This window comes from Entelurus aequoreus, linkage group LG04, assembly GCF_033978785.1.
Source record: "Entelurus aequoreus isolate RoL-2023_Sb linkage group LG04, RoL_Eaeq_v1.1, whole genome shotgun sequence".
In the NCBI taxonomy this organism is placed as follows: domain Eukaryota; kingdom Metazoa; phylum Chordata; class Actinopteri; order Syngnathiformes; family Syngnathidae; genus Entelurus; species Entelurus aequoreus.
Genome location: NC_084734.1, coordinates 67,177,258 through 67,190,415, shown reverse-complemented (window position 1 = coordinate 67,190,415; position 13,158 = coordinate 67,177,258). Strand labels below are relative to the sequence as shown.

General features: G+C 38.6%; 1 protein-coding gene across 1 annotated transcript; it reads left to right on the top strand.

Moving 5' to 3' along the window:
- Window positions 1–1,340: 1,340 nt before the first annotated feature.
- On the top strand, window positions 1,341–12,281 carry LOC133647962 (transmembrane protein 182-like). The gene is made up of 5 exons (XM_062043723.1): window positions 1,341–1,561; window positions 9,580–9,697; window positions 11,028–11,126; window positions 11,214–11,351; window positions 11,759–12,281. Exons 1-5 carry the CDS (start codon window positions 1,400–1,402, stop codon window positions 11,977–11,979), a joined length of 738 nt encoding a protein of 245 aa, XP_061899707.1. The 5' UTR covers window positions 1,341–1,399; the 3' UTR covers window positions 11,980–12,281.
- Window positions 12,282–13,158: the final 877 nt, after the last annotated feature.

Sequence of the window (13,158 nt, the reverse complement as noted above, 5' to 3'; positions counted from 1 at the left end):
TTGGCCCTGCGATGAGGTGGCGACTTGTCCAGGGTGTACCCCGCCTTCCGCCCGATTGTAGCTGAGATAGGCTCCAGCGCCCCCCGCGACCCCGAAGGGAATAAGCGGTAGAAAATGGATGGATGGATAAACTTTTTTATTTATTTTGCCTTTCATTCACTATCCTTATGTAAGACAAAAACAAATACATACATTTTTAATGCATTCTAATTTGTATTATACGGCATGCACGAGGTGGCTAACAATGCAGCTCAAGGGAGTCATAGTGCGCCTATAAAGCCCCCTAAAAAACACCTAACATGTCATAACCTGCATAGAACCAAGTCATAGCGATTGTGTTATTATAAGCGCTAATGCAGAGGATCTACTTTTAGAGGTAAGCAGTTTATGCAGCTTTTGACAACTTTGATCAACTTTGACATTCAACTTAGACCCAGACATCACGCTAAAGACATGAAAACACACTCGTTTCTGCCCACATTTTTTTTTATACCTGCTTCTTCATCTAAACGGGGAGACATTCCATCAGTCGTCATCCCAATGAGAGCAGACATTATACAGTAAGTGATTGTTTTATTATTTTATCTCATGCACTTCTGTCATTGTTGGTCCGTTTTCCTTGACTGGACTCTTTGCAACAAACCATTGAACCTGTGAGTCTCTTGAGTCCGCATTTCAGACAAAGTATTGATGAATTTGTGTTCTGAATGTTTACACTCTCAATAACATTGATAGTAATCCTGCTTAAAAACAATTAGATCGTACCGAATATGATTAATTAGTATCGCGGGACTATACTGATACCGGTATACCGTACGACCCTACTACACATTGATTTCATGACTGATTTACTGCTATAAAACACATGTTCTACAGTTCTATTCTCAAGCACTATATGAAACACCTGAGCTTCCTTCTAAAGACACTTCAGGAAAAATCACAACAAGGATACAAAACAATGAACAGCTAAGCGTTCATACTTGTCTTGCTTTGGAAATATTTGAGGGTCATTTACATCTTCAGTCTAATTCATTTTTAAAGTACCCCTCCAAGAGTAACATCAAGCTACCAAATACTTGCGGTCCGAAATGCTTGCATGGTTGTCGTCTTCATTCTAAAGTAACGCACACAACCAGTCCTTGTTGCCTTGACAAATGCATGGCACACCAAGGGTAATTTGACGAGGACAGGCATGCTTCCTAAAATAACTCTGGGACCCCCACCTGCCCTCCTTGGTCACTGGAGCTTCTTTCCCCCCCTCCCTAGTATGCTAAGGGAGTGGCCTGCCGAGAGTTTTGTTTTGGGTTCGGCCAAAGGCTGCTAGACAGACAAAAGAGAGGTGTCAGTCGCATTGAGTTTGAAGAGAAGATCATTGTGAGGAGGAATTTGGGCCGTAGCTATGAGGGTGGGAGCTGCAGCCTTGGCTGGGGGGATATTCGGGTCACTGGGGACCATGTGTTTCTTCCTGGCCTTTGGGACAGACTACTGGTTGGTGGCCAGTGACAACTGTGGACCTTACACATGGCCCACAATGAAAGAAAACAATTCCAATTGGACTGAGGTAAGACATGTCAACACATTTAAACAACAAGATAGTAGTTAGTGTGTATGTATACAAGATAATACACCACATGTTCATTGGTTTTACACTTAGCATGCATTCTAAACATATACAAAATAGTCAGTGTACAGCAGTGACGTGCAGTCACTGGAGGCAGGTGAGGTGGGGCCTCACGTGCCATCATGGAAAGAAAAAAAACGTAAAAAGAAAAAAAATATATTAAATTGTTATATGTATTCAGTGATTATACTATAAAGTTATTTTCCATTTAACTTCACCAGTTTTAGATGATTTTTTATTCAAAATCGCTGAATTTTCACATTTTCCGTTCAAATACTGAGAAGAGACTTGCTGTGATCAGCAGCCAGTTGAGGCACGTCACTGCGTTGTGCCTCAACATGGATTGCGGACTCGGCTAACTGCTGGCCTGCTGTGCAGTGAGACCGTATTGTTATATGAATTATATTATACATTTCCATAGTTTAGTTAGCTGAGGTATATAATGTACAGTGTATTTTGTCAACAACTGTATGTGTGTAAGTATTTCTTGTGCTGAGCAATCATAAAACTGCTGCGAAGACGCACTGGCTGAGGCTTGCAGTAATCCCGCCTCCTGGTGGTAGAGAATGCACCCCCACCGTAGAATGCACCCCCTGACGGGAGTGTTATATCAACTAAAACCCACACTTCAACTTTCCACGTGCAAGATTGAATCTATTTAAAAAAGTTATTTAATAAGAAGCCAAAAAGTGCAAAAACAATAATGTTCGTGTTGGAGGAGTTGTGAATGACTGCTGGGCCACAACATTAGGTACACCTGCAGACTGCAGCACGGATTTCATATTTCATTCATTCACAACTCCTCCAACACGAACATTATTGTTTTTGCACTTTTTGGCTTCTTATTAAATAACTTTTTTAAATAGATTCAATGTTGCACGTGGAAAGTTTAAGTGTGGGCTTTAGTTGATATAACACTCCCGTCAGGGGGTGCATTCTACGGCGTGGGTGCATTAATCCAGCACAACAGCGGCGCATGGACTTCATTTATAAGTAAAGGTAAGACCATAATAACGTTTTTTTTATTAAATGTGCTTTTTTTTGTGCTACAGTTTGAATGTGTAAAGTTAAAGTTAAGTTAAAGTACCAATGATTGTCACACACACACTAGGTGTAATGAAATTTGTCCTCTGCATTTGACCCATCCTCTTGATCACCCCCTGGGAGGTGAGGGGAGCAGTGGGAAGCAGCGGCGCTGCACCCAGGAATAATTTTTGGTGATTTAACCCCCAATTCCAACCCTTGATGCTGAGTGCCAAGCAGGGAAGAATGCTGGTATGAGCTTTTAAACATAACCCTTTAACTGCTGCCAATCAAATGGTAAATAAGATACTCTTTAGGGTTCATATGTTTGTAAATCTGACTGTGATGAAGTCAGTGCCTCACCAGCCATAAACCTCACCGCACGTCACTGGTGTACAGTAGTGCTAATGGCATTTTTTTGTTAGGAGTGTTCCGATTCGATTTTGGGCTGATATTAGCAAAAAAACAAGTATTGGTTGATAAAGGCTTACATCTAAAATCTCCGATACAATCAGTCCTACAGCATGTTTATTTGTGCAAAACTTGATAGTTAAAAGTTAAGTACCACTGATAGTCACACACACACTAGGTGTGGTGAAATTACTCATTTGACCCATCCCCTTGTTCCATCCCCTGAGAGGTGAGGGGAGCAGTGAGCAGCAGTGGTGGCCGTACTCGGGAATCATTTTGGTGATTTAACCCCCAATTCCAACTTTTGATGCTGAGTGGGAGGGATTGGGTCCTATCTTTATAGTCTTTGGCATGACTCGGCCGGAGTTTGAACTCACGACCTACCGATCTCAGGGCGGACACTCTAACCACAAGGCCACTGAGCAGCCAGTTAACATCTAAATGTCCTCCAATAAGCACACAAGGTTAGCCTTTTCTTATATTTTAGTCAAGTCATTTACACAAGGTACATAAGATACTACTAGTAGCTAGCAGCTACACAACAGCTAAGCACACAAAATAGACAGACGTGTCCTTAATTGAACAATATTGCAGTCTAAAACACCACATTTGTCAATATGAACAAGTATCAAATTATTATTGTTGCATATTACTTACAGACAGTGATGGGCAGTAACAAGCTACATGTAACTAGGCTACGTAGTGGAACTATATTTTCCAGGGGCTTGGCGATAGCTTAGCAAGTAGGTTTTCCTGTAGCTACTTTTAGATATATGTAGCTTGTAGCTTGCATGGAAGCTACAAGCTACAAAGAGAGAAAATGGGCCCCAAAGAATACGTGGAAAATACAATGACCTGGAAGAGTGAGAACATCCATACATATGGCAAAAATCCATGATGATTGGTTGGTGTTCTTATGATGAGTCACAATTGGCTAAGGTTAGGGCGAAACATTACGAACTGGCCAATCAGAGGCAAGAAAAGGCAGGTCAACAAAACTAATAAGAAAGATCATCACAATCACGCACTTATGTCACATGACGACGAGGAAGTCAGAGACAGAGGGTTGCTTGAAGCTGACGACTAAAAAAAAAAAAAACATACTTCAAAATGGCAGTGGGATTCTCTCCAGCAGATTAGATTTTTCCTTTAGTGATGAAGATGATGTGCAGGAAACCCACAATAATGTGTGTCCTTAGCCATATTTAGACAAATGTAGGCATTTAGAGAAAACAATGCCCAGACCCTTAGTTTTTAGATGTTTACTCTGTAAATTAAAATCATAACTGCTCTCTTCATCTGAGACGTCCAACACAAATTTAGGATACACATTAAGGTGAGCGAGTTCATGAATGTTTTACTGAACATAACCATAACCAACTGTTCCCAAAAAGCACACAAGCCATTTTTTGTTTTTGTCAATGTATAGATAGATGCTGTTTTGTTTTTTACTGTAGGTAGAGAAATGAATAACATTTAAGGGTGGGCCAAAAAAAAGGCAAACTAAAATGAACACACACAGTGGGAAGTGGGGACTCCTAAAAGTAGTTGTAGGGTGTCCCCAGCTAAGTAACATTTAGTTAATAGTAATGATGTAACGACGGGGTTGCATTTTACTGCGTGGATCGTTCTCCCAAGATGCAGCAGGAACTCCGGAGGCAAGGTGCAGGTGAGACGATTATTTATTTTCCACGAAACATGCACAAATATAAAAAGACAGAAATGCGTGCCGATAGCGTGGGAGCTATGGCGAAGCTTAGCACAGGAACAGGAACAGGAATCAAAGATTGTGGAAATACTTAATGTAACGTGTTGCATGGAAGCAAATAGTAGACGTCGTCACTGTTGCGTAGTGCAAACCAAAGCACCAGACCGAGTGAGGTGAGAGGACAGAATAAATAGCTCTCTGATTAGTGCCCAGGAGCAGGTGAGCGTCCCGAACACTAATCAGAGGCAGGTGAAAACAATCTGCCGTCATGGCAACTAAAACACAAAACAGGGGTGCTGAAACCGAACTTAAACAACAAGTGAATCGACACGTACACAAACTATTATCCGGGCAATGGATCATCACAAATGAACCCTTATTGGGTCCATTGGTACATTTTAAGTTTCATTAACATTGATATTGTACATGTGGGCACATAGACATAAATGCTGTTAAATGTAGCTTTGATCTAGCAAGCTACGTCTTTTGTGTAGCTTGTAGTGTATTTTGCCACAATTATCCAGTGATAGCTTCCCCTATGGCATGTCTATGAATGTTCTCTTTCATCCAGGTCATTGTCATCTCAGGGCATTCATTCGATCGCAACTGGACTGTTTGGTTTGTCTTAGAAGACGTTCCGCCTCTTATCCGAGTAGGCTTCATCAAATTTATTTTACAGTTACGTTTATTGTGCGTTTGTAAATTTCAATTCCTGGGGATGGCAGCATTACGAGTGCTTAGCTTTATCGTCTGGTGTACCCCAAGGGTCAGTTTTAGGACAAAAATTATCCAACCAATTAAAACACCTGTAAAATCAGTGAATGACCTACAGCTAATACCATTTGCAGCTGCCACTACTGCATTCTGATAAGGGGAAACGTTACAGGAACCAATGAAAACTATTATGGTAGAAATAAGAAACTAAAAAGATGGTTTGATGAAAACAGATTATCCTTGAATTTAAATCAAACTAAAATAATGTTATTTGAAAAACAAAACTAGATGTTCAAACATGAATACAATTAGATGGTGTAACCATTGACATAGTACAAGAGAACACATTTGTAGGCGTTATAATAGACCAGGGGTCGGCAACCCAAAATGTTGAAAGAGCCATTTTGGACCACAAATACAAAAAAATAATCAGTCTGGAGCTGCAAAAAATTAAAAGACTTATATAAGTGTTATAATGATGGCAACACATGATGTAAGTGGCTGATTAGGTATATTAGCCTACTATCAAAATGACTGTGTTGAAGGCTGAAGCAAATCTTCGTTGACAGAAATGTTGAAATGTAATATTCATTCTACACATGTTTTACAACATTGGAAAACATTAGTAAAACCTCTCAGAGGGTGAGATATCTCCTGGAAATGACTGTCTTAGAATGGCCAAACGTATAGATGTGTGGGTCTAAGTTAAAGGAAACAACAGGCTGTCTCTTCTTCTAATGGATTTATTACAATCTTTGCAAGCTGGGTAACATTTGCTGTGGTCCGGAACAACATGGCGCACAAACAAATATCAGAAATGTAGCCAATGTTACATACAGATAATATTTCATGAAACAAATATAAACTAAATACACAGTTTATATTTATGCAATATGTACATACAGCTAGCCTAAATAGCATGTTAGCATGGATTAGCTTGCAGTTATGCAGTGACCAAATATTCCTGATTAGCACTCCATAACAAGTCAATAACATCAACAAAGCTTACCTTTGTGCATTCACGCACAGTATAAAACGTTTGCTGGGCAAAATGAGACAAAGAATGAGTGGCATAAAACACGTCCTTCTGTGGCAGCGTCGGAGAAAGTTATACATGTAAACAAACTGTTGAGTCACAGTCCACATAACAGTGAGTTGAAATTCTGTATCAAAAATCCGTTATATTCTGTACTTTTCTCTTGTGTTACATTCCTGAGTTATTGGGTACCAATATGGGGAAACAATTATAGTGCAAGCAGTACTGCAGAAAACATCAGTTTGGACAATATATCACGCTGGATATAGAGAACACACAAATCCTTTGTTTTTGGAATCTAAAATATTGTAATTCACAGATCTTGTAAATTTTTAAATGTTAAAAATGATGTGTAAAGCAGGCAGCCCACAAATGTGCAACAGTAAACTAAATAAAACTGACAATAAAGCTTTTCTATGCATGGATAACATTAAATGCATTAAATATATTTCTATGAGGAATTCAACTATGGAATGAATTGACTAAAGAACTTTAACACTGTATTAGGACGAGCCAGTCAAAGAAACAGTATTAGTAAATGGTGCTTGCAAGTATACAGAAGGACCATTGACGCACAGTGCCTGATGTCAATATCAGACATTCATTATGGGAGGGAGGTAAGATCAAATAAGCTGTGCATCTTCCTACTCCCTTTTGACAAAACTATTTAGGTATAAATGTGCTTATTTTTATTAGTATTTTTTTTCAAGATGGCGCAGCTGTAGTGGCTGCTGGTTGCAGGAGCTCCGTGCTCTTGTGTATCCTTTGTGTTGTTGATGTTTCCCTCGTGTTTTCATGTGTTTTTGGCCCTTTGGTTGGGCCCCTTTCGTGATTTCTGCTTTGCTTTTTGGAGAACTTTTGGATCTTCCTCAGGGGAGCCTTTTGGCCATGACCATATTTGAACCTGAGACTAGCAGATGGCTCTCTGCCACACAGAGAGTGACCGGAGGAGAAGCAGACAAGGAGACGGAGCTGCGGATCTGGCGTTGGGATGGATGGGCTTCACAAAGTCCTGGCTGAGGAAACTTCGGTCTCTCTGGACAGATTCTCGCTTGTCCGTGCGGACTGGACATTGGCCGAGAGCTGGTGGGCAGCCTAGGACAGAGTCGGCTCTCTTGGTTGCTTTGTTGGGTCTGTTCCTGTCTCCGTCCGTGTTATTGTACTCCTCGCTCCAGCAAATGATGGCATGGAGCACCGCAGAGGCCACTGTGGTGTATGTGGGTGATGAGAGGGTGTTTTTTTGTTGTTGTTTTGTTGTTTGAATGTGCATGTGGGGGGGCGTGGCCTGCGGACCTGCAGCGAAGCGGGGTGTGCCAGGACCGGTTTTGAGATTAGCGACAGGTACGTAGATGGCAAACTTGGGCTGGCTTATGTAATCACCGGTCGCTCTGTTAAAGAGCAGTTGTTGATGGTGGAGAGAAAACCCGAGGACGAACGAGAGTGAGGGTGAAACCGACAGAAATGACTGAAAACTAACACAAAAAACATTAATTGTAAAATAAATCATTGTTCATCTTTCTGTACAATGATTTATTTTGCAATTAATGTTTTATAAATAAAATAAATAAATAAATAAATCATTGTTCATCTTTCTGATGCAATACATGTTTTTTGTGTTCGTTTTCAGTCATTTCTGTCCGTCTCGCCCTCACTCTCGTTCGTGCTCTGGTTTTCTCTCCACCATCAACAACCCCTCTCCTTCCCGGCTGCTGCTCTTTAACAGAGTGACCAGTGATTTGATAAGCCAGCTCAGGTGTGCCATCTACGCACCTGTCGCTAATCTCGAAACCCGTCCTGGCCCACCCCGCTTCGCTGCAGGTCCGCAGGCCACGCCCCCCCACAGTGCACAATGTGTATTATTTGTTGCACATTTTTTTTTTTTTTGTTGAGTTTTACTATTGTAGCTGTATGTAGAAATGGGGCCGCTGAAGTGGCAACTTTTTGTATACGCTCAGTGCTATAGACCTATATTTTATGTCCTTGTGTTCTTTAAAGTTTCCCTCTTGTTTTCATGTGTGGTTTACCTTATTTGTGTGGCCTTTTTGAACCTGCATTGTGGGATAAATAAAGTCTACCCTATTCTATCCTAAAGATCTTTTTTAATATGATCTAAATACAATTGATTTTCATGAGCAGGCTGACCAATTGTGAGTAAATGCTGCTGTCTGGAATTACAGAATGTCCAGATTCTCACCAAAAATGTTATAGGTCCATCTTCATGTGTCCTATAATTTATTATTTCACTTTTGTCAACACTAGTGCTGTTAAAAAAGGACACCAAAACAACAAGGCTACTACTGTATGGTGAGATAATTTCTATTCTGACCTCTGGACATGTTTATCTGTCATAGGATCTTTATTACAACCCTTATTTTGTCCAAGCACGTGTCATCATACAAAGCTTCAATGGTCTGTATTATATAGCGCTTTAGCGCTTTACTTTACCTGCACGAAACCCAAAGTGCTTTACATTATACTGTACAGCACACACACACACACACACACACACACACACACACACACACACACACACACACACACACACACACACACACACACACACACACACACACACACACACACACACACACACATTGACTGATGGCGGAAGCTGCCATGCAAGGCTAGCAAGGTGGTTGAAGTGTTTTGCCCAAGGACACAACGGCTGTGACTAGCATGGCGAAAGCTGGATTCGAACCGGGAACCCTTAAGGTGTTGGCACGGCCGCTCTATCAACTGAACCCCCCCTCCCCCCTTTATGAGTTACATTTATATAAGCTAATAGTGTTGGAATCAATCAAAGTCTTGCATATCCCATAAGGGGTTGATTAAAGTTCCTACATATCATCGATCATGTTTTTGACAATCCTGTGGAAAATATAAACATGCATGTTTCATAAGTTCCTCTTGAAGGCTGCACAAACCTCCCAATCAGAATCACATTGATGTTTTGGCACCTTTCAGGTAGCTCATGGCAGCCGCAGCATTGCCATGTGTTGACTGGCAGATATGTCAGTGTCTTTATTTGACAACTGATGTCAGACTGTTTCCTTTTTTCCCCTGCAGTTTGTAAAAGCAGTTGACGTGTCTCCTGCTTCTCTCACCCTCCACCATGAAGGCTTTTTCTGGCGCTGCGTGTTCCAGGTAGAGCCTGCTGCAGATGCAGTGCTGGCAACTCTCTTCAGTACGTGGAAGTACTTTTCAAATGCAGCTCATTTGGTTTAGTGAGGAGATTTATCAGGCAAAAAAAACATATGCAGGTTAGAAAAATAAATAGGTACGTGATATATTTATTACATTTAAACAAATTGAATTTAGTATTTAAATAAATAATAGCAACTGAATAAATACACTCAATACATATTTAATAAAAAATTAAAAAATTAAAAATTAAAAATATATGTATATACATATATATATATATATATATATATATGTATATATAAAACGACATAAGTAAAATAACGAAATACATAAAAATACCAAAAAAATATGAACTACGGTACAATGTAATGAAATGAAATAAAAGGAAATTAAATTTAATGAAACAAAATGAAATGAAATACATTAAAGTAAAGTCCCTACAGTGGAAAATCCTTTTGTAGTAATAAACTGGCAAATAATAATAATGATAATACTAATAACAATGATAATTATGGTAATAATAATAATGAAAGTATACATGGTAATACATAATAATGAAAAAATAATAAGAGTACAATATAAATACGATAAACAGTGTAAAAATGTAAGGCCATTATATATATATATATATATATATATATATATATATATATATATATATATATATATATATATATATATATATATATATATATATATATATATATATATATATATATATATATATATATAATTACTATTATATTATATTATATAATTTTTATTATATTATATTATATAATTACTATTATATTATTATATATTATATATATATATATATATATATATATATATATATATATATATATATATATATAATTACTATTATATATACTAAAAGTTAAATAACTAAATGCATACACAATATGAAATGAAATACAATGTGAATAAAAAAACAATTAAAGTAAACAAAATAAAATAAGACAAAATGCAATACAATGAAATAAAATTGCCTCCATAGTGGAAAATCTATAAACTAATAAAAAAAAATGAAATAAATACAATGAAAATACAATAAATAGTTTATAATAAATAAAATAAACACATTTCCATGCAATATGTGTATTATTTATTATCAACATATAATGACATTAATAAAATAAATAAAGAAACTCCAAAATATAAAATAAAATGTAATGAAATGAAAAAAATTTTAAAAAAAAGAGTAAAAAATAAAATAAAATAAAATAAAATACATTGTGAGGATGCAGAAATTATTTGCCTTTCATATTTACTTGGCATTACATTTTTTAGGAATACATGTCACAAAAACACACATTTTCACTCAATACTGTATACTTTGAAACGTCCTTGTTTGTTTTTACTTGTAGCCAACCAACCAGAATCCAAGGTGTGTGTCCATGGCTACCTCTTCCCACTACCAGTTACACTTGGCCCAGTACCTCATCCCATCTATGACGCGACAGCAGGTGCTGCACCTTTAAGCCAACAAAGAAGGAATATGTACTCAAAAATATATTTCTTGTAATAACAAATGTTGCTTGGATTTGTTTTAGTTTTCAGAGGTTTCTGGACAGTCTTCATAATCCTGGCATTGGTCTCAGCTCTGACCGGGAGCTTCCTCCTGGTCTGCGGGGTCCCTTTTATCAGCCATAAACTCTACAAGCTTGGAGGAGCCTTTTTCATCATTGCTGGTATGCGAAAAGCACATTGTGCCTGTGGGCCAATACAGCGCTTCCCAACCACTGTGCCGCTGCATATTAATAGGCTTTGGTTCAATACATCTTGTAAAACATTGGCCAAATATACACAAAAGAAAAGACAGTTGTTGGAGCCATTGAAGCGTCCAAAATATCTAAAAAGTCATCTGCTGATTTGAGACTCAAGACGTACAACATGTCTACGTGGTCATAGTTGCAGTCAGCTGTTCATGCCTGTCACATGACAGACACGCCCTGCTCACACATGAGCAAATATATCACTCACTTACTGTTAATGTCCCCGCAGTTGGTGCATGTAAACACTGCCACCATGGTGATCGTACAACAACTGAAAAGAATTTTAACACAGCAATGATCAATTTCTTTGTATTTCTCCAAAGCATGCTCGTTCCTCTTCGTTTTGCTGCTCTTCGTGCTGTGGATGGAGGTGGTGGACGTGAAACGTTACATCCTCCAGGAGAGAGGCGACACATGTTCTGGTGGCCAAGTTTCAGTACTCTATGGCCTGTCGTTTATGGTGGCTGCAGCCGGCGTCCCCCTGGAGCTCGTGTCTGGGTTGGTCTTCATGCTTGTGGGCCGAGCGCTGCTTGCCAACAAGTGAGCAGGCCATCTGGCATACATGCAGGGGGTGACGCAACTGACCTTTTTATACATCCCGCGCGAGGACTGAGCAGCTATTCTTGCAAAATGTCGTCACCTTTCTGTGGAGGTACGACAACAGAGACGCACGTTGGGAATAAAGTATCATGTTATTATAGCTCAAAATAACAGCAATCTACATAAGGACGAATTTGCCTCGGATTTGATGAAATTGAAAAGATATATACAGTATATACGCATCTGTACATTTTTATTGGGATTTTCAATGTTCAATTGAATTTGATTAAATCTGGATCATATCAAGATGACTTTTTCTTTGACAATATAGTTTATACCTTGCATGCAAATAAAGATGTGTGTTTGAATTGGATATTAATTTAACAGGGATGTGTATCTGTTTCACATTCCTATATTTGTTGTTTTGTTTTTTTCATTCACTTCAATCACTGTCCCTGAAAACCTCAAATAAAGCCAGAAATCTTGGGGTTATTTTAGATTCTGATTTACATTTCGACAGTCACATCAAATCAGCAACAAAATCGGCCTACTATCACCTCAAAAATGTAACAAGACTTAGAGGGCTCATGTCAGCTCAAGACTTAGAAAAACTAGCACATGCCTTTATTACCAGTAGGCTAGACTATTGTAATGGTCTCCTTGCAGGTCTTCCCAAAAAAACTGTCATGCAGCTACAGCTTGTTCAGAACGCTGCTGCTAGAGTTCTAACAAAGACCAAAAAATGTGAGCACATTACACCAACACTTAAATCCTTACATTGCTCCCTGTACATCAGAGAATTGATTTGAAAATCCTCCTGCTCACATATAAATCACTACATGGTCTAGGGCCGAAGTATGTCACTGATATGCTCCCACTATATAAGCCCTCTAGATCACTAAGATCTTCTGAGACCAATCTGTTAGCGGTTCCCAGAGTAAACTCAAATCAAGGGAGAGCATCATTCAGTCACTATATCAATCAATCAATCAATGTTTATTTATATAGCCCTAAATCACAAGTGTCTCAAAGGGCTATATGCAACAAATAGCTGGAATAAACTTTCTGAAGATGTCAGACTTTCCCCAACTCTGACTACTTTTAAAACTAGACTGAAAACTTTTATGTTCACCTTAGCTTTCAGCTAAATCTTTTAATCTTTTAACTTTTAACGTCCACACTG

Excerpts from the sequence above, each read along its gene's own strand:
- LOC133647962 (XM_062043723.1), top strand. The coding sequence starts at position 1,400 with ATGAGGGTGGGAGCTGCAGCCTTGGCTGGGGGGATATTCGGGTCACTG. Across the intron at positions 1,562-9,579 it reads ACAATTCCAATTGGACTGAG|TTTGTAAAAGCAGTTGACGT; the intron begins GTAAGACATGTC and ends TTTCCCCTGCAG. Across the intron at positions 11,352-11,758 it reads AGCCTTTTTCATCATTGCTG|CATGCTCGTTCCTCTTCGTT; the intron begins GTATGCGAAAAG and ends ATTTCTCCAAAG.